Raw genomic sequence first — 21,547 nt, forward strand, 5'->3', positions numbered from 1 at the left:
CAAGATCCTTACCGATCCTCCCTGGTCTGCGAAGAGGCACTGACCACTTTCTAAATTGCCATGTATCACGAGTCCCAACTGTGCTAATGACACAAATGTACTATTATTAATTCTCTTACCACAAAGGGTTCGCAGAAGTGAGTTGCCACGTTAAATTAATTGTTCCCTAGAACTTCTTGAGTTGTTTTCTCTTCTGAATTCCAGTTTGTTTCTGAGCAGAGTTTGTGGGGTTTTGGTGTTGACTAACACCGGACGGCGGTCCTTTCACTAAGCACAGTTTACCGGTTGTGTCTGCACTTTTGTGGGGTTTTAATTTAGAGGCTATATTCTGTCTCCCCCTCTCAAACTTTCTAGGTTTCCCATCATAGTACCCTGCCCTTTCCATACCACCCCCCCCCATGTGACCACTGTGTTTCAGAGACGTGTTCTAACTCGAATTTGGCCCCGGCTAAACAAATAGAACAGTGATATTTATTTTTCCATCACATGCATCTTATTCAAAAACAGTTTATGGCACACATGTCGTTGCTGCATTTCTTAAAGACTATGAAATCCCAAGGCCATTCTCAAATTACATTTGAAAATTGTGATTTTGCAGCAATATTTTATAGAGGCTCATAGGTGCTCTCCGATGTGACCTGCTAGAAACAGTTTTTAATGTTGCCCTTAAAATAAAAACTACAACTTCTGCTGCGCGACAAATGCTATCTTAAAGGGTTTATTTTGTTAATTTAATAAAAGGAAAACGAGCATTTAACAACTCAGAAGGGTATTTCTTGTTACAAGACCAATAACAGGCAGATTTCCCGAAAGATCTATGTAGAAGCTTGATGGTATTTCCCTGCCAGCTGTGTTTTATCATACAAGCTCTTGTGTGCCCCTGAATCTATGAATTGCAGGTTGTTCTGCCAGCCTTGCAAAATGGAGAAGAAAATAACACGCAAAGCTTTTAGTCGACAAACCAAAATGTACTATCTGATAGAGAGAACTAGCCTATGATTCCTTATCTTAGAATTCTCCCACAGTCTGACGCCTGATAAGATAAGGGATCTGCGGCTAGTCTGTGTCTCTACCAGATAAGGTGTTACCGAAGGTAGTAACTTGATCTTTACTTCCCGTCTCCCACATCTATTACTATTAGTAGTATCTCTGTACCACTAGGGGAAAGGCCCTAAGCATCTTCAAAAATGGTGAAAACCAATGGGATGCCACAGTGCATGTAATGTTTGCACCAATGCCCCTGCTTCCTCCTTCTGTTCTACTAGAAATCAGTAGCACCTGGTTATTGTCCTCGGAGAAGAGCCCACATCTTTTTCTTTGAAGTTCTGGCAGGGATCTGGACGTTTTTGCTTAACAATTACTGAACCCACTATGTCATATCTTCTCACATAAATATTAATCCGGCAATGACTGTCCCCCAGCATTTGACTCTTATTGGCTGTGCCTCTGCTGCCAACCTCTACTTCATCATATTCTTTCTTAAAATATCCCTCAATGGAAAGGGCAGAATATTCTGGAGGCTTACACCCATGCAGAGTTTTATATGCATCCAGCAACAAGTTGAAACCCTTCTTTTTCCAGCCACCTCTCGATGATGATCTATTCTGTCCAAGATGGCCCACCACAAGAACAGTAAGCACCCCCTTGAGCATTGGTGACCCCCAAAGAGGCACCTACATTTTACATCAGCACATTGCAAGGAGTTACCGTGTATGTGGGCCGTGATCTAACCAGGAGCACTAAATGTCCTGCCCAAGAGCGCACCTTCGCAAAACACCAGCAAACATTCAGCCAGAATTTTTTGTCACCCCCCACATTTAAAGGCTTTTCGTTCATTAAGGCAGTGATGGGGCCCCTCTGCTTCCTGGATAGGTCTGTAGGGTCTCCTACATACATCCTCAGTGTTACCAAAGTCTTCAGTCACACCAGGAAGCTGTCCCAGACTTGGCGTGCCAGGGCCATGTCTGTCGTCTCCACATCACCCTTGGCACTTAGTCGTCATGTCCGCGATGGCCTTTTTTTGAAGTTATTGCCAACTTGAGTTGAAGATATAGGCACTATTGGCAAACTGTACCAGTTGCTTACTTGGCCAGGCTGATCAACAGGTAGGTGGTCACTAGAGGACAAAGCTGCTGGGAGAACCCACTGAAACTCTTCCAGAGCTAATTTTGCCACTTATGGTCTGTAAGAAGCCAGTGTGAAGAAAGTCAAGCCTGCAGAACCATGCCCCCTCCCCTCATACAAGTTGTGGTGGTGTACGCCTCAACCAGGAGGTCGAAGCCATAAGGACACGCACATCTGTTACCATGTAGGAAGGCCGCAGAAAGGTAGTCTGGGGCATAGGGCATCTGGTGCAGTCTGCAAAACTGGCCTGATACTTTTGTGGTTTGTGATAAACCAGGAGGAAAGCTTCCAAGATACTTGGCCAAAGCAAGCTACTCAACTCGCCTAGCAACAGTAAAGATATTTTTAGTTCCCAAAGTCAGTGGCTTCCTAGACCATTTTAATCGGACCGTCCAATCTCTAGGCGAGTCCACGCCAGCCAAGCCATTTATGTAGTAAAGTCAAATGTTACATTCTCAAGACAGTCCTCCCATCAAGGTCCTGCCACCAACTGCAGCAGGAACTGTATATTTGCCCTCCAGGAGAAACGGAGAAGAACCACAACGTATCTCTTCCAGACAAAATAAACAAAAGGACAAATTGATACATGTTTGACGTCAGGAACAATCACTGAGCTAGAATAAAGCAACAGAAACTGTGTACAAAGGAAAGATGAAGTAGCAGCTCGCCCCCACACAGCTCACACAATGAGGTATGTGGCAACCAGCAATTGAGCTTTTGATGCACCACGCAACCAAACATGCCGCGGTATCTTAGCAACCTAATACAATGTAAACTGCAGCCCTAGGAGCAGGTCTGAACAAGGTGCTCACTCCACAAACCAAATTGTTTTGCAGAGATGAAATAATGGATATTTTGGCGTACCCAACTCCATAGTTGTCATCTTATCGACATTGTTTGGATTTACGGATGGACCAGCTGAGTTCGTACTTAGACTTTCTGGTCTTTCAGAGATGTTTACTGAATCCACCAGTTAGTGTACTGGCTGAGCCAACGGGGCTGCAACAGCACCCCAGTCCAGAGTTTGGTGTATGAGAGCTGGTTTCCAGTCGTGAGAGGCATTTGATTTCAGTAAGTGCTCATCCACTTGGCTTCTTTTAACAGAAAAGGCTGGCTAGGTGGAGGCGGCATGTGTGCGTTCCCATGATCACATTATTATGCCTTGGAGCACATCACACCAAACCACTTTGGTCAAAAGACTACTCTCTGCACACAACTAACAAAATGCTCCATTTACATTGGTGAAGGAATTGAAATTGTCCGCAGCATGCACCAGCAGCGCAAGAACCACACTTGGTAGACGCCTACATTCACACTTAAACTTGCAGCCACCCACTCCCACCCTCCGTATGCTGCTGCAGCAGTCTCAGCCCATAACAAATTGTCTCCTGGATCCTATCCACCTCTTCCCTTCATAAATTTAGAATACAAAGTGATCCTCTAGATCCCTAGAAAAAACTTGGCGCCCCTTCCCAAAGAACCACCCCCAGTTGGCTCCATTCTTAATCCTTCTTTTGATAGGGGACAGTGGTGGGGCAGTTCTGAAGAGCTCACATACCCCTATTCTTCATGAAACATTGCGTGGTAGTAGACCAACAAGAGCTAAACACTTCCAGACAAGTCTCAAACCTACCACACCAAGCTGACCTGGAGCAAGTGTTGTACTGTTCATGCAACCCAGGTCCCTGTTAACCTAGCATCAAGGAGTCTTCAGACCAGTTCAATTATTTATTCTCTCTACCCACTGTCTGTGGTAAACACCAGTGACAGGAGTTGGCACCAGCCTTTACAGGAGTGGGGGACACGAGTTCACCAGTGTTCAGAGGGCATTGACGGGTATGTAGGGTGTAAATAGGAGGGTGCAGAACATCTAAGGTTAACACTCCTCTAGAACTACTGCAGCTCCTCTTGGGTTATCCAGGCCAGTCACCTTGCCCTCTTCTTCTTCATAGTCATGGATGTGAATGCTGGGGGGCCATGCTCGGGTCTTCATTAATTCAAATACCTCCTTGATACAGAGAGTGCACCCGCAAGGGCCACATTACTGTCCGAGGAGGAGAAACTGGATAAACAAGCTACAACCTTTAGCCAGACAACAAAGCACTTAAACTCTTCAAGGGGATTCTCTTTCTCTATCCGTATGTTATTCTGTCCCTCTTAGCCAACACCCATCCCTCTCATAAGGTCCTGCATTACCAAGAAGTTCACTTCCTTCACTCAAGAGCCATCTTCTCCCTTCTGCTTGGATCTCGGGGCCTCTTGTCCCATCACCTCACATCACATTAAGGATGACGAGCAGTAGGGACCAAGACAAAATCAGTTTGTAGGCCTAGAGGTGACCTAAACTGTGTCATCACCTACTGCTCCGCAGGATGCAAGAGCATCCACTTTCCACTCAATGCTTGATGTGTCCCGTCCTGTGCATAAAATGAGATATCTGCAGCCACAGCGGAATGAAAAAAGTAATGAAGTTGAGAGGTTAAGAAAGTGCCCATGTCCAGGGTGACTGACCAGACAGACACCAGCCGACCGGCCTTCAACACCGGAATCAGAAGACGGAGTACGCAGCATTGTAAGACAGGTAATGTAACTCCTAACACGACTGTGAATCAGGAATTTAACAGTAGGTATCAGATGACAAGTAACCAGGGTATAACACTGTTCCTCATGACACCAGAGATAGTTGTCATGTCAGAGACGAGGTGGCTTGTGGCAATCTCTCTTACGGCGGCGACTCAAGGTCAGCCTGCTGCTGACCTGACCCAGGGTGTGTTTCTGACTTTGGAATCCCTCATCCCCTAGAACACCTTGTGGGCTTGGAATCCTCCAGCAGGACCTCTTTGCACTCTGCCACCCATCCTCTGGAGGGCTGTTTTACCAGAACACTGTATCTGGGTTTGTCCAAAAACAAACCTTTATGAGCCCTCCTCACATACCAAACTCAAGTACTGGCTGAATATCGAGAACATTCACTATGCAGTTCCCCCTCCCCCTCCAAAAGGGAAGGCACTGAGCCATCCAGACTCCCACACACTCCATCAGTGTCTGTAGCAGGTCCTGGCTCCCTTTCTGGATACCTGCACTCTTCCGGCCCAGGCAACCAAGATCTGGTGCCTTTAGCAGTTCTTGGTTCCCTCTCTGGAGCAATCACAGCATATACATCACAAAGGTATACTCAGACCGATGATCTGTGATCCTGATCTCATAGCACACACTTCTGTTTTGCAATAAGACCATCACTCACTCCATTAGTGGCATGCTTCATCATTGGGTCTCACCCTGGCACCATAGAAACCAGGATGGGCTCAATCTCAGTGGAGGGACACTTTGATATTTCGTTTTTAGAACGGTAGAGTAAAAATGCCTGGAGGTTACCCTAGCATGCCTTTATTTTGGGTGCCCATGCTAAGGGTAAATATAGGAAGTAATGGATGCCTATGGGTATGATTCTCCAAGCATCCTTTGTGTTGACCTGTTTGAGGCATCTAGTTAAAGGTCGTTAAGGATAAAGGCTTTCGTCACGGCATACAGATATCCCTTATTGTTGTGTTGGTTTCTGGGATAGTTAGGCTTACGTCCAGCATTTTAGTTGTTGTGATAAACCTGGACACTGAGTACTGTCCACAGGGAAAATGTCCCTGCACTGGACATAAGCCCCATAGGGTGTCTCTCCTGCGGATATATTGCTGCATGGTCCTGTATGGACTAACATGTTTTCTAAATGACTGTTCTCTGTAAAACCGAGTATTCACCAATGCCTGTTAATTACCTTTTTTATCTGGTTGGGTACATTGCAATATGTGATAATGCAGATTAATTGATTCGGTTCTTCCCTAGTCGTGCTCTCCCTGTTGTTGTTGCAAGCACTTTTCTTACATCTTTCAGTCATTCTTTTGGGATAGTTGAGGACAGAGTTTTTTGAGAGGACTGCAGTCTCTGTTTCAAAGTCGCGCAAGTTTGTAAAGTGGGTCCATATTCTTAGAGCTGGCCAAATGGTAGATTTCCCTTAATGCACACAGTGGTGCACCCCTACAGTGTAGCAGGTTGTTTTTGTCAGTAGGTTTGTTAAATACTTTGCTACATAAACAGCCCTTCTGCACCTCTATAGTAAGGTCAAGAAAACAAATGTTTGCATTGCTCATGCTGTGGGTAAGTTTGAGATATCGGTTTTGGGAAATTAAGTTGTTCACAAACTCAGCAGCCGGGCTTTGATAGCCATGCCAGACTAGGAAGACCGTGCCAATGTAATGACACCAAAGTCATATGTGTTTATAAAATGGATTATTGGCCCAGAATGATTCTTCTACAAACTGATGTACATACTGGCAAGCGAGGCTAGACGCAGAGTACTGCACATAACTGTCCAGTGCTTTGAAGGTATATATTTCATTCAAATTCACAATAGTTCCTCTTCATTACCTATTCCGCTAGGTTCATCAGGAAAGGTGTGGGGTTTTATGTGTCCAATTAGTATTGTGTAACACATTCTCAATAGCTCTTAAAACCTCTTCTTGTGGGATTCAGGTGTAAAGTGATTCCATGTTGAGGCGTAGCAGTTATATTTCTGGGCCGAAATTAAGGTATTTCAATAAATTCGACATATATTGGTATCTTGTATGAAAGATAGCATAACTTGACAAGTGGGCTTAGGAACTAGTCCACAAAAAGGTAGAATGTTCCATTGCCGACTACATCATCGCCAAATGAGACCTTGGTTGCCCCTTCGCACGCACCGTATGCTGTGACAGAGCTGGGGGTCACTCACCAGGCTCAGCCCATGTGCCGTATCCTTAGGACTTCCTGTCCCCTCTGAACCTTCTCTGGCTCTTACAGCCTAGCCAGATCAGACCTGGTCTCCTCATTACGCACTTACATTCAGTATAGTCTCTACGATCAGCCCATGTTCACTGCCTTTAGAACTTCCTGTCTTCTTCGCTGGTACTTCCCCCTTACATCCTAGCCAAATGATACCTGGTCTCCTGACCTCTCACACACTGTATACAATGATAGAGCTAGGGTCACTCACCAGGGTCAGCCCATGCGTGAAGCCATTAACACCTCTTGGCTTCCTTTCTGGTATCTTGGCTCTTACATCCTAGCCAAATGATACCTGATCTCCTGATCTCTCACACACTATATACAACGATAGAGGTAGGATCACTCACCAGGGTCAGCCCATGCGTGAAGCCATTAACACCTATTGGCTCCCTCTCTGGTACCTTCGCACTTACATCCTAGCCAAATGATACCTGGTCTCCTCTTCACACTCACTGTATGCTCTGATTGAGCTGAAGGTCATTCACCTGGCTCAGCCCTTGCGAGGTGCCTAGAGCACTTCCTGGCTGATGGAGTGGCACTGTACCTTTAGCACTTGATGGTCCCAGTCTGGATACTTTCTCTCCTACAGCCGTGCCAAATTAGGCCTGGCCTCCTCTTCACACTCACTATATGCTCTGATATATATATATATATATATATATATATATAGAGAGAGTGTGTGTGTGTTTGGGGGGGGGGGCACTCTCCATTCTCAGCTCATGTGCAGTGACCTTAGCACTTCCTGTCTCCCTCTGGTACCTTCGCTCTTAGATCCTAGCCAAGTGATGCCTGCTCTCACGCTGTATACCCTGATAGAGCTAGGGTCACTCATCATGGTCAGCCCATGTGCAATGCCCATAACCCTTCCTGGCTTGCTTCCTGGTATCTTCCCTGGCTTTACAGCCCAGCCAGATCAGGTCTGGTCTCCCAATCTCTCACACACTGTCTGCTGTAATATATATGGGCGTCTCTACAGCATGAAGAGGGACCACATGCATGCCAGTTTTCTTTTGGAAGTGTTCTTCTCTGGATTGGTATCTTAGTGAGGGATGATGTTGCGATATTGTACAGTCTTCTGAGACAGATTTTTTGTAGGCTTTTCATTGGTTGGAAGTTGTAGGTAGAGCGAGAAAAGGATAACAGTTGTTGCTGGTAAGTGTTAATGTTAGCATGTCTGTATCTTGCAACTTTACTTAAGCAAACTCATTTTATAATTCTGCCTGCTGGGAGTCACTTTTTGACACTGATGGTGAGGACTTTCTTATACGTGGTCTCACACCCACCAGGAAGTTCTGATCCAACTGCCAGTGGAGAAGTCTTGGGGTCCCTGGTGAGACAACCACCATGTGTGCCAGGGAGAAGAAACTTGCGGGGCGAGTAAATGCCTGCTGGGCTCGATCTAAAACCTGCTGCCCTTCCTATGTTGAGATGAGGGGAAGCCTGGTTAGCTGGAAGCAATGATGAGACTACTAGTGTATGAAAGATGTTTAGTTGCTGGTCTTTGAAAGCAGTTGTTGAACTGTGGGATCCTTATAGAGAGGTTTGTAGTGGTTAGTGTCACCTCTTTTAATAGCCATCCCTGCAAGGCACCTTGGGTTTTGCAAAAGTGCATAGCCTAAGGGCCTCATTTAGCCCAAGACCGAGTACCCTGCCTGACAAACCCTCGTTCCCCGCTTCATTTAGAGATGGACGGACCTTAAGTATTCGATGATGAAGCCCAGTTGTCACTGTTAATGGAATACTTCCTCTGAGTGAGTAGGTGCTGTTGGAGGAAGGACATTAGTCTTCACCTTATTTAGGGTGGATGGTGTAATGCTTTCTGTTTTTCCTGTACGTCGGCATAAACCAGCTAGTTAGTCTTTTTAGCAACAATTTTGTTTTGATTATTTATTTATGTAAACTTTTCTATAGCACAGACGTCGCTGTTTTTGAGATCAGAGAGCTCCAGGTAAACGCCACCATTTGTACAGAGCTAAGGTTTCATTGATATAAAATGTTACACTACACTCTGTGACATTTTAAAGAATAGAAATGTTTGGGAGATGTTCGGATATCAGACTTCAGAATGTTTCTTTAATCTGCCTTTATGCTTATCTTCATATCTTTTGTAGAAAAATAAGTCATTCTATTTAATATTTGCTGTTTGTTCTTGATGGAGGCGACTGAGACTTGGCAGGTTGGTCCTCACCACATCTCTTACGTGTGGTTGGAACTCTGTAGTTAGGGTTTCCAAATTAAGATGGGATCCCACAATATTGTCGTGCGTTTCACACGGTAGAGACTTGCTTCACTGTTATCCTTGTCAGTGTCTCCCTTGTTGATGCTAAGTGATGCTGTGTAATGCATGGGTGTGAGGGTGTGCATGTGAGTGGGTGGTGGGCACCATGATGGGCACCAGGGACTGTGCTGCACGCGCGCTGCTGCAGTGTCCACTAGCTGTGTTTGACCAACGCTTTTTTTGTGCCAGGGCCATGTGATTGCACAGACGGGGGGCCTTGGCCTTTTGTTAACAATTAGTGCATTTGGTTTATTGATGTCCACTGTTTCCTTCATCTCATTCCTTTTGTTCTCACTTAAGCATCCTAATCAGTGTAAAATCAAATCCGCTTTAAGCTCCTTTTTGGAAGTGTTTTCTAAATGGACTGACTGAGTGCAAGAAGAAAGCGGCAGTAAGCACTGAGTGCCTGTTCCAAATGTGATATTAACTGTTGTCCTTTGCTGGGGGCTCTTTACCCTACCTTTGCTAGGGCTGTTTACCCTACGCAGTAGGGACACTGGACTGCATGTCTGCTCCTCTGATATTGTTGACTGTGAACTGGTGTTCCTCTGATGGGCTTCACACCAGCAGCAGTTGAAGAATAGCTGCTTGCATGTGTGTGTGTGTCCTTGTAGAGGAGGATCTGCACCATACTCCTTTGTAGATGTGTTGTTGAGCATGTTGGGTGGTGAAATGGATCGTTCATAAATTGTGGAAATACCAATACCAAAGCAGTTAAAGAAATTAAATGGATGCAGAGATGAGGCTCATTTAATTGAAACAGGCTATGTAGCACTGGCTCTCCAACAGTAACTTCTAACCTGGACCTTCCATTCTGTCTTTACATCTTTCTGTATACTTCAGTATGTCGCCCTAAGTGGGATGGTTATGCCCAGATGTGGGTCCCGTTCACACAGTCACTGGATCCAGGCTGTACCCTGCTGATGAGCCCATAACAAGGACAAAACCGCTCCTGGGTTACTTGTGTTTCCGGTTCAGGGAGGACGTGGCTTGGCAGTTTGGGCTGGACTGTTCCCATTGGAGAAGGGTTTGGACTGATTTGCACATATCTGCATCCAAACTGAGGTAGCATAGTGTTCAAAATAACGATAGACTGGGAACTTGCCCAAGTAATTACCACAGGCTGAGATTCATTCAAGCATTCCATCACTTTTTGTATACTTTCGTAGAACTTCAAGCAGCACTTGACATCCTACGAATACAAATACCTCGCTTTTGGGGAGAAGGGCTGGACCAAGAATGCTGGCAGGTTGATCTTTTGTTTGAGGTCACATGTTGAAGGCACATTGAGGTTTAAACAAGGGTTGAGGGTGCTCCTGTCCTTGGTAAACTTGAAGAAAGCTGCTTGTGTGGAAAAATCTTGAATCTCACAAGTGCACCTGGCTGAATTAATAACAAGGAGAAGTACTGTTTTCCAAGAGGGCGTCTGCAAGGGTGCTTTGTAGATCGGCTTCAATAGGATTCTCATGAGGGCGCTCAAGACAGTTTTCGTTTCTAAGCTTGGGGCTGCCTGACCTAAACAATCCTTATATGAAATCCTTTCTAATTGTTACAGTCAACCAAGAGGTAGAACTGAGAGATCATTCTACGAGGGCTGTTAATTTGGAATAAGTCAACCCTGATTCTGCCACATTTGAGATGAGGCAAAATCTCAACTAGGCCATGGCGTAGCAGGTTGTCAATATGCATTTTTGCCCAAATACAAAACTTCTTCTACTTCGCAGCATACGTCTTGATTGTGAAGGGAGCTCTAGCTGATGAAATGATTGTCTTAAATTTGAAGGATCTAACTAAGGACCCAAACTCTGTCTGTAGCAGCTGGGCAGTGTAATATATGGAGCCTGGATGGTGATGCAGTTCCTGGCTGTGATTCATGAGGAGGAAAGTGCGGCTTGAGTTGGACTGGTCGGTAATCCTGAAGGTCCAGGAGCCAGAACGGTCTGGGTCACGTGGGAAGTTCAGGGTGAGACGGCGCACTTGTCGCTTGATTTTGGGGTTGCTTTTCAGAATGAGGAGATGAACGTAAAGGCAAGGATTCTTGACTGTGAAATTTGAAGTGCTTCCCCTTGTGTCTCTGGACATCACCACCTACCAGTCAGAAGCTGGCATTGTGTGTTTTTCTGTGTCTGACTAGGTACCCCACTAGAACATGAGGCGGAGTTTCTTGTGTCGATCTCACTAGTGACTGTCCTCGTCTCTGCAGTTGAGGACGTCCGTGGAAATGTTGCGGCTGCCTGGCACATGGTTCCCTTTTAATGTGATGCCTTACTTTAATACCCAGTGCCACAGCTTCCTTGGTCAGGGTCTTTCACCTCATTCCCCCTTGCTTTAATCTGTAATGTTTAGTGTCTGCTCTTATCAGAAGGTCCTGATACGTGTCAGGACACTCTTCAGTGTGAGCCTGGCTGCCTTGTGTTGAATACATTGATGTGTGGAGTCTAGTGCTGAGGAGCCCACACTCTGCTTGTTGCGAGTTCCTGAAGTTGCATGGTCCATCCCTTTAGTGACTCAGCTGTTGCAAGGTAGAGCTGGTGATCCTGAAACTGCAGGTCTTGACCCACACTGACTGGATGTCCATCATCCGCCATAGGAGTGCTTTCTGATTGCGTTTGTGATGCTAATGGGGTCGTCCTTTGAAAAACTGGGCAAAGCGTGCATGAGGAAATTTGTATCGAATGAAAGAAAAGTGTGAGCTGTCGGTTCACAAATCCAGGTTCCCACTATCACTGGCCCTTCGCAACTGAAAAATGTAGATTCTGAATTACTGTACCCGGTGCAGTGTCAGTACTTGGCGGGGATGTCCAGTGAAGTTTCCATGCACCTTTGTGTGTTAGTGGCATCTTGTAATAACCGGACTCACTTTGCAGTTCAATCTGGTTTTCCCCTTCACCTTAAACCCAAAACATCTGGAATACCCATGTGCTGTTCCCACGTACCTCTCACCCAGGAGTACCAGATTCATTGCAGTGCTGTATTAGTGGCCAATTGTGCACCCCCTATGGGCCAAACAGCGAATTACCGGCGGTGGCCATGAACATTCCAAGTACAGATTGGAAGAGAGTTGCAGAGTTTGCACAGAAAACGCTGAGCATCTTTTGTCTTAACAGTTTCACTTTCTAGTTCCTTGGGCAACCCTGTTCCATTCAGTACTTCCTATGTTCGCACTATCGAAATGTGCTGCCTTTGAATATCTTTTGCTAATTCTGCTTCCTAATGTTCCCAAAAATGCTCATTTTTTTGTCTGGCCTGAGAGCCTTAGCTGCGTTGTCCGACTGTTTTCCACACGGTGCATACACAAGAGACATACACATAACGGCTTTTGATCAACTGGTCTGTTAAATTGTCATTCACAGTTTGCTTCTGCCCACCACAGCACGGGGCAGTGGGACCCCCCTTTACCCAATGCCTCTCTTCTCTTTGAGTGACTGCACAAAACCTTTGCATATTGTTCCGATCTGCTTACGAAGTTCTTTCTGTTCTGTGACAAAACTGATTCAAAGTGTACTTTGTTTTATGCATGTTTTTTTGTTTCCTCTAAGTACCGAGTGTTTATTTTGCCTGAGCCTCGAGTGCCCAGCAGAGGGTGGTGAATTATTTTTGCTGTTATACGGTGTTTACGTGTTTTTGGAGCATTGGTCCCTGCGATGTCAGTAGTTGTTTGTGGCGATTGATTGATTGATTGAGTGATTGATTGATTTCTTCTTGCCTCCTTCACAAAAATTGATAATAGAATGCATATCAAAACTGAATGGCTTGTTATTAAAAACATAACATCATCATTAAAACGGCCACATCAGGAATATTTTTCAATTGTAAAATTTTTATTCCAAGTATATGTATTGTAACCATATGACATACATGTGAACTTTTGTGATAGCCAAACCGGCTTTAAAGTTGCATCGGATATTCCGTGTGCCTAGAACCCACAACAGAGCTCACTGCCTCTTTCTGAAAATGGTTTTAGTCTCCTGAGGTTGTTCCCGTGCTCACTCGAAACATCCCCATATATTTTAGAATATAGTTAGATTTCATGTGGTCCCTGATGTGTTTCAACAATTCATTGTTAAAGATTAAATCAGTACTTTTTTTGGGGTGATCTCAATAGTTCTAATTTTGCTGTGTTTCTCAAGGCTCAAGTCTTAAACTACATCTATCCCATCATGAAAAGAAGTGTAGGGTGAGTCTATCTTAACTAGCCAGTAGTCATTCGACCATGGTATACCCCCTGATCTTTGTCGAACATTGGGAGTGTTCTATATAGCGCAGGTCCCTGTAATAATGGCTTTAGAAGTTTAACAACAAAATGAGACTATTTCTCTTTTATCATGTCAGCAGATTCTGGGCTCCTGTAGCCGTCTTGACTGTCTATTTGCAGCTTTTCAACATATTACCTACTGTTGCTAACTCGGCTGATTTCGGTTTTAAAATTAGATGTACAAACAAACATTAAAATTACCACATTCGGACATTTTGTTAGCTTAAAGTGAGTTTAGAGCCTGCCCGTTGCTTACCATTGGTTGGCTTCATTGTCACTCTTATTTGCTTGCTTCTCAAATGAGCTTCACTTCCTCTTCTTGTGTTTGGCCCTCTCCTGGAGCATGGCCCAAGTACTTCTGTTCTTCCATTGCTTGCATATGGGATCTACTGTTTTCTTTTTGCTGAAGAGTGCATATGTTTGCAAGCTGTCTCCCTCATGTCCTTTAGTTCCCGCTCTGTCGCTCTCTTACCCATGTGCTTTTCACCTCCCCCCTCAACTCCCGCATGGGAGCTGCTGTTCCACCCTGCTCTCTCGTACCAACACACCAAATGCCATGTTTATTTTCTGTTGAAATGTAAACTTTTTTGTAGTCCGTCCCTGCAAAATACAATCATATGGGATACCGTCTGTATCGTACCGCATATCTACTCTTCCACTTTGAGCAACAAAAAGTTAAAGGCTGAGTTAATTCACTCTAGGACTCGATATAGGACTGGGTCTGAGCCTTTTGGTGGAAACATAAAATGAGCAAGGGATTCTGGCCAGCTGCTAGGGAGGCACGACTGTCAGTCTTTGCTCGGGTTGAGTGTGTTTTGCACTGTTATTTGGGTTTAACAGGTAAATAGGGTACTCTTGATATAGGCCGGGACTCATTTGTACTGAGCGATGCCGGTAGTCATGTTGTCCTTTGCAGTCCCTTTTTTTAAGGTAGGAATAGCTACAAACTTTATGTAACTATCTGCAGTTTAAGATAAAATAAGCAGTCACAAGACATGAGAATTGATAAGTCAGTTGTCCACCTGCCAAAAGGGGTTGACACCACTGTGAGCAGTCCTTTACACAATGGTGGGGGTGACGCTGTACTTGGAGTGGTGGTATCAGGATGCCCTGCACACCTCTTCATTGTTTCTTGACTCTGTTGATACTTTGTGGTCATGGGTTGGAAGGGCCTCGTGAAGATGGAGCCTGTTAGAAATTGAATTTCTGGTTGGCTAGGGTATGCACCTAAGCCGGACAGAACCCACCACTCTAGTCAGGGTGAGGGAGTTACACGCCCAAGATAACCCCTGATCACCCCCTTGGTAGCTTGGCACGAGCAGTCAGGCTTATCCAAGAGGCAATGTGTAAAGCGTTTGCACAGCACATGCACAACACATGTGACACCATAAATACACCACAAAGAAACACAGCAAAAAGTTATATAAAATAAACCGTTTTGCATAAAACATCATTAGACCAAACAGGTATCAGTAACACCCAGCTACACAAGCAGTTGTCAGAATATCACACAGGTTACTAGTACTCTGCAACAATATGCAGTAATCAGGTTGTCAAGATCACCAAAAATTGGGCATGTCAGAATAAACATATCCACAGAGATACCAAGACCCCATCATGAATGTGCATAGCATGAATCATTCCTACCAGGCACACGTCATAATAAGCTCATTGTCAGGAATGCCAAGATAGCACTCTGAATGCTGATAGAATGAACATTGCACAACGCAAATTATAAAAGCTGTATCCTCCCAATGCACAATAGGTAGATCTTGAAGTGTTAGTTATCACAGAAAGGCAAAATGACATAACAAGTCACCCCAGGTCATGAAATGCTACAAACCTGTATGTAAAACAACACAGTGGTGAGTCATAGAACGTGAGGTCTCCACCGTCAGCACCTCCCATACGAAGGCTGCAGCACGTCTGCACTTCCTCTAGAAGATATACAGTGAGGACCCACCCTGTTCCTCTCAGGAGCCCCACGTGGCGGAGAAGTGGGGAGGACATCTCACTAGGTTCCCCCGCATCAACATCTGAGACTGTCATGGCCCCCACAGGTGCTTGCACAAGAGATAGTACAGTACCTCTGGAGGGGCGGGCCTCCTGGCTCCCGGGCCCATGCCTGGCGCACAGCCCGACACCACGCCACTCCAGGGAGTACCAGAGGCTGTTGGCGCTTAGCGAGGGGTTCCTCTGATGACTGGGTAGGCCCCCCTGCCCGTGCCTCTCCATGCGGCACTGGATGCGTGACTTCTACAGCTGCCCCCCACATCAGAGCACTTCTTGGACTTTGGACCGAACCTCTGCCAGAGGCACTGCCTGACTGCATAAAAGGACTCATCTGGACTGCTCTTCTTGTGTTGGCCTGCTGCCTGGTGTCTGCTGGGTGGCCCAAAGGTTGCTTTTCTGTATGTTGCCCTGCTGCCAGCCTTTTCCCTGACCCTAGACTACCTGTAGGGCTGCTAGGATGAGATGCCACTTGAACCACATGTGTGCTGGCCTGTCTACCCTTTGGTGTCCCCTCCGGTGCCTCCCAAGGAGCCCAGCGCACGGGGAGCACTGCATCCCACTCCTTGGCCCCTTTTTAAAAAACTAGCACGAGAGGGGCGATTTAACTTATGGATCAGTGCATGAGCAGCATCTTCTCCTAGCATCCCAGCACGTGCAGAGCACTTTTTTAAATTACTGCCCCCATGGGTGCCTGTGTGCCCCCCTCCCCCTTTTCCCAACGTTGGGAGGCCGGCAGCATCTGACGAACACAGACATGGTGATGCTCCCCAATGCCCCAGGGGCACGAGCAGGCCCGTCTTTGTGAGAGGCGGATTCACCACCGCGACATGGGTGAGAGCATCCGAGGAACCGGCTCGAAGGCGTCAGGAGGTTTCTCATGCAAGGTGGGCTCCTAGGGAGCAAGGTACCAGTCCAGTCCAGGGGGCCCTGGGGGGCTCTGGACTTGCTCCCGGGACGTGGAGAGTAAGCCCCCTGTGAGAAGCAGCTGCACAGCGTGTTAGAGCGCAACAGTGCTGGACTGCCGCCTCTTTGGAGAGACTGGGAGAGGTCTCCCCTGCCGACCCAGAAGGTGTGGGTTTCCCTTCTGTCCTACCTCCCACAGTGGGTTTATCTGGGGACGCGGGAACCTGGTGGGTTAGACGCACGGGACCATTGGCAGTCTCCCCACTGATCACAAACGTGGATGCCCCTCTGGATCGGACATACCAAGGGCAGGGGTGGGGAGGCTTCCATTATTGGGGTGATAATGATCAGCCCTCTGGAAATGCTTTGCTTTTATATGCATCTATGTTGGTGATACTAATGAATTGCCATTTGGGGAATGTTTAATTTTATATGCATTTAGGATGATGTCTGATAATAACAACCTTGAGTACTACTGGTGCTGCAGAATATTAGTAACCTATGTGTTTACCTGACTACTGCTTGCTTTCGCAGAGGACTAGTAACCTATATAGTGTTCTGACAACTGCTTGTGGAGCAGGGCATTACTGATACATGTTGTCTTTGGTCTAAGGATGTTTTATGCATTACAGTTTATTAGTATATAACTTGTTGTGTTTCCTTTGTGGTGTATTTATGGTGTCACGTGTGTTTTGTGCGAATGCTTTACAGATTGCTTCAGGGATAAACCTGGCTGTCCGTGCCAAGCTACCAGGGGGGTGAGCAGGGGTTATCATGGGTGGGTAACTCCCTCGCCCTGAATATTTTGGGTTCTGCTTCACTTGGGTGCATACACTAGCCAACCAGAAACTCAATTTCTAACAGAGCTCCACAGATGTGACCGGGGTCTACAAACCTGCCTTCTCAGCCCAAGTTATGGACTTGCACTGAAAACGACTGGCAGGCAGCTTCCTCCGCCTACTGGTTCTTCTACTGCAGTTCCACTCTTGTACTGAATGGGCCGACTTTCAGCATGATTGCGGTAAAGACATTCACAAATGTGTGTTGCATTCACAAATGCTCTTTAGCATGGTTATTGTACACAATCCTAGCTTTGTCAATGTTGGTTTATAAAAAGGATAAAAAAAGATTGCTTTCTGTATACAATGCATATTAGAGATAAAGAATTAAAATGTGAAATAGTTCCTAATATATCACATAGGAAGCTACACCTAGAGGGTGGAATGATACAGCAGTCAGCCACCATCTTGAGATGAGAGATTGATGCTCCTCTGGGGGCTGCCGAAGCCCACTCTGCAGTGTATTTGAAAGAGCTTGTAGTAATAGGTCTTGCAGGCAGCGGCGCTGCAGTCTTCCCGTGCCTCAGGCCTCTTATGTTCATGTCCAGCTTCACTTTGAAATGGCACATTCAGTGGCGTGATGAAACTTGGTGGCCCCCCTGAAAAGTAGCAGTCAGGGGCCTGCTGCCTCTGCACAGTGTACTGTTTTGAGGGGGCCTCATGGAGTCCCCCCCCCCCTCCCCAAACCAACCTCCGCAGTGGGGGCTGCAGGGCCCTTTGTTATGCCACTGGCCACATTCGCTTTCTTGTGCTGGGTTTTGAACATGCAGCTGTTACAAGTGTAGGACTTTCTTGATACATCTGTCACTAAGGTGACTGAGCAGCTCACAAATGATCATCTGAAGATTAGTAGCTGCCTTGATTTTAGAGTCAAAAGAGCTGCTAGGTTGACAAGAATGTTGGGTTTAACACTTGTCTTTAATTTTCCTTAGGTGATGTACCTCCGTCCACTGACTCTCCGGCTCCCTTGCCTGTCCGGAATCTCACCGAACTTCCAGGTACCACCTAATGTTTTCTCCTTTGCTTGCCTGTTGGCCCTCCTTCGGTCATCTTGGTGAACTGACCCCTCCACCTTCACCTCTCTCTCCTCATTCCTCATTCTTCATCAACCTCTGTTTGCTTGACACCAATGTTTTCCTATAAAGAAACAGTGCAACGTAAGATTAACACCCACGGGCAAACAACTTGAAAGATGTCCAACAATTGTTTTGTCAGGTGCAATGCAGTTGACGTGCTTTGAGAACACTAAAGCCCATGGACGGCCAATACCAAAATACCTCAAACAGATATGGAACAAAAATTTGGTATGAGCAGGGTGCCCACTGGGATGGCAGTGAATAAGAGGTGTGCTTCCAGTAGGTTTTTGCTAGACCACAGAGTAACAGGTCTACCTAGGCTAATGTTCTGAACCCCAAAGTCTGGACTTGGACCAGAGTGGGATGGGTTTGCTTTGGTCACATCAGAATGTATTTATGGTCTTATGTGGTGGCTGCCGTTTAGAGCAGAACTGATTGACACTTGGGTGGGAATCTAAACCAAGCACTAGCGGTTATGTACACAGAGCTGTGCAAAGCTGAGGGTGCAGATTGTTAGATCACTGGGCAAAATTGTCACCCACAGCTCTCTGGGTCTTTAAGGTCAGGCTGTACTGCCACTCTCATCAGATTCAAGAATAAGCAGCCTGGTTGTATGTGAAAGGTACACAGCAAATATTTGAGCAAGAACCAACGGCCTTTCAGTCACATCTCAGGATTTCCTGTGGTCCACCCATCTATCCTCTGAACACATCACTGGTATAGGCTTCTCTGGAGTGTTGTGTCCAGTGCTGAAGACCTCATCCTTGGTACCCTGGAGTTCTTGAAGCCATATTATTTCCAGTTCTGGAAGCCAGATCTACTATTTCTAGAGTACACATCTTGATTATCGATCTTAGTTCTGGAGGAGGGGTTTGGGTAAGGAGGCATCTAGAATATTACGTCCGGGGAAGTTATTTTGGCCAAGATCTGCAGGGATAGGATAAAGTACTCCACTTCTCATAAAGTTAAGTCCCTTAGGACTTAGGGGGTCATTATGAACACAGCGGGATTCCCTGCCGTGTTCATGCTGGCGGTCTAAACATAGACCACTAGCCCCTAGAAGACCCAGCCGGCCTTATAATATACATTTTTACTGGGCCGCTGGAATGCTGGGCCAGGACATTGCCGACAGCTCCACATGGAGCCGTCGTCAATGCCGCAGTGTGGCGGGTGCAGCTGCACCCGTCGCACATATGACTGCCCGTAAATCGGGCAGCGACCTGCGCGACGGGGCTGTGCATGGGGCCCCCTGAGGACCCCTATCAACAGCCTTTCCCTGTTGGGGGGAACCACCAGGGAAAGGCTGAAGGAACAAGGGTTCTCTCCGGAGGGTGGCGCTGCTCGCAGCGCTGCTCTGTCGGATAGAGAAATCCGCCATCGTCAGGCTGCCTGTCGGTGGAAGCTTGGCGGTGGCAGATGGCCGCCTGTGGCGGTCCTCCCGTGTTTGTTATATGGTGGTCCAGACTGCCATGCTGGTGGCGGTAATTTCTGCCGCCGGCGGCATGGCTGTCTGGACCGCCATGTTCACAATGACCCCCTTTGTCTCCCAAAAGATATCTCACAAAAAAACGTAATATGTGCTACAGGAGGGAGAAATCCTTTTCTTTCTTTAGGAAATGATCCCATTCCCGGCAAGAGCACAGTGCTGTTTCCAGACCTCAACCTCTCCCTCAAAGCTGATTACAAAACTGCAGAAAATCCAGCTGGAATTTCCTGTTCCAAGTGCTGACCACTCTCAGGTAGAGGTCTGCTACCAGCGCATATTGCATTGGGCAACTCCTCAAGGATGGATCTGCATTTCTGAGTTGGGGGACTGTGGGCTACTCCTACCTGATGCGTCCTGACACCAGGCATTTACAAACTTTGTCACCTAGAAACAAGTCAGCAATGATGCCCACCCCTGTTCTTCAGGCTCCATCCATGACATTGTACCCTGAGCTGGTCCTAGTGCTGTGCTTCAAGTCGCTGCTGGCGCTGCCCTTGAAGCTCGCTGAAATGATCCAGATGACACAAAGGAAGGTCAAAAATTGCCTTGACGGAGAGTTTTTTCCCAGGGCTCAGAGATTTGGCTGGATGGAGGAATATTTTGGCACTAACTCAGATGCCATACCAATGTTTATTAAGAATTATAGAAAACAATGAAATGATGGGCGGAATGCGTGGAGTAATCTCAGCCAAGGATAAATACTTGGGCCTCATCCTGGCTACTGTTTTGTGCCAGCCATGCCAACTCACAGGAGCCAGCCATAAGCAGATCTTTCTTATTTCTGCTTTAGTAGGAACAGTCCAGCCTGAACTTCCACACCAGATGCCCTCTAAAAGAGAGCACAAAAAATTCTGGATCAATTTCCGCCTAGTTAGGAATCATCAGTGAGGTATAGCTTAAGCCTTATGGCATAGTAAGCAGGAGCCCCCTCCAGGGCTTACCTGTTGCACCTGGTGACTGCTCTGAGGAAAACAAAAAAGTGATGGGTAAAATGCTTAAATTAATCTTAGCTACTGGTACTTACCCTGCTGCATACCAACCCATGCTTTTTTGCCCACCGTGCCACCTTAGACTGGACCATGTCATGTGCAAATCATCATTGGTCCTGCTCCAGTAGGATCAATCCAACCTGGACTGCCAGGTTATGTCCCCCTTAAAGGAGAATGCAAGTAATCCCAGACTAGTTCACCAGGAGGTAAGTACAAGGATAACCGTTATTGGCGCACACCAGATAATGATACTGAGGCAGCAGCATGCGTCCTCCTACTTACTAAGATTCTGGCTTTATTTTATAGATGGTGGTCTTAATACCTATTCAGAAGGGAACATCGCTCACCCCTCTGGGACGCCGACAGAGAAATATCCTCTTTTACCACATTGGTGTGTAAAACTGCAGCAACTCTGGATTTGACTTTGCCCTCTGAGGAACTAAAGTTTAATATTTTGCCAGACATCTTGGAAACTACTACTCTAGTTGCAATGCCCTTGCTCCAATGTATTAAGGTGTTACTGGAACCTGTCTTGGTTTGTGAGAAAAGCCACTCTGAAGCCCAGCAGTCCACAGATCGATTGCCAGGCACCACGGGCCGGCTTTGGGCGATCCAACATTTTTTGATTTCATGTTTTACCCGAAAGATTGATAGTTCGTTCTTCATCTTACAAACTGAACCACAATTCCTTTCCTGAAGCCCACTAAGACGGAGTTTAAGAAACTGGGTGACATTGATCAGAAAGTTTTTGCAGCAGAAAACGTCA

At 46.3% G+C, this 21,547-nt stretch overlaps 1 protein-coding gene across 4 annotated transcripts in view; it reads left to right on the top strand.

The window, feature by feature from the left end:
- Window positions 1-21,547, top strand: part of TBC1D5 (TBC1 domain family member 5) — a 1,391,198-nt gene that overhangs the window by 1,184,605 nt on the left and 185,046 nt on the right. For all 4 annotated transcript variants that reach the window (XM_069212078.1, XM_069212077.1, XM_069212079.1 and 1 more), the window contains one exon: window positions 18,163-18,228. In XM_069212078.1, coding sequence (XP_069068179.1) covers window positions 18,163-18,228 — 66 coding nt within the window. The remainder of the gene's footprint in view (window positions 1-18,162; window positions 18,229-21,547) is intronic.

Source organism: Pleurodeles waltl, chromosome 10 (genome assembly GCF_031143425.1).
Source record: "Pleurodeles waltl isolate 20211129_DDA chromosome 10, aPleWal1.hap1.20221129, whole genome shotgun sequence".
NCBI classification, from domain to species: domain Eukaryota; kingdom Metazoa; phylum Chordata; class Amphibia; order Caudata; family Salamandridae; genus Pleurodeles; species Pleurodeles waltl.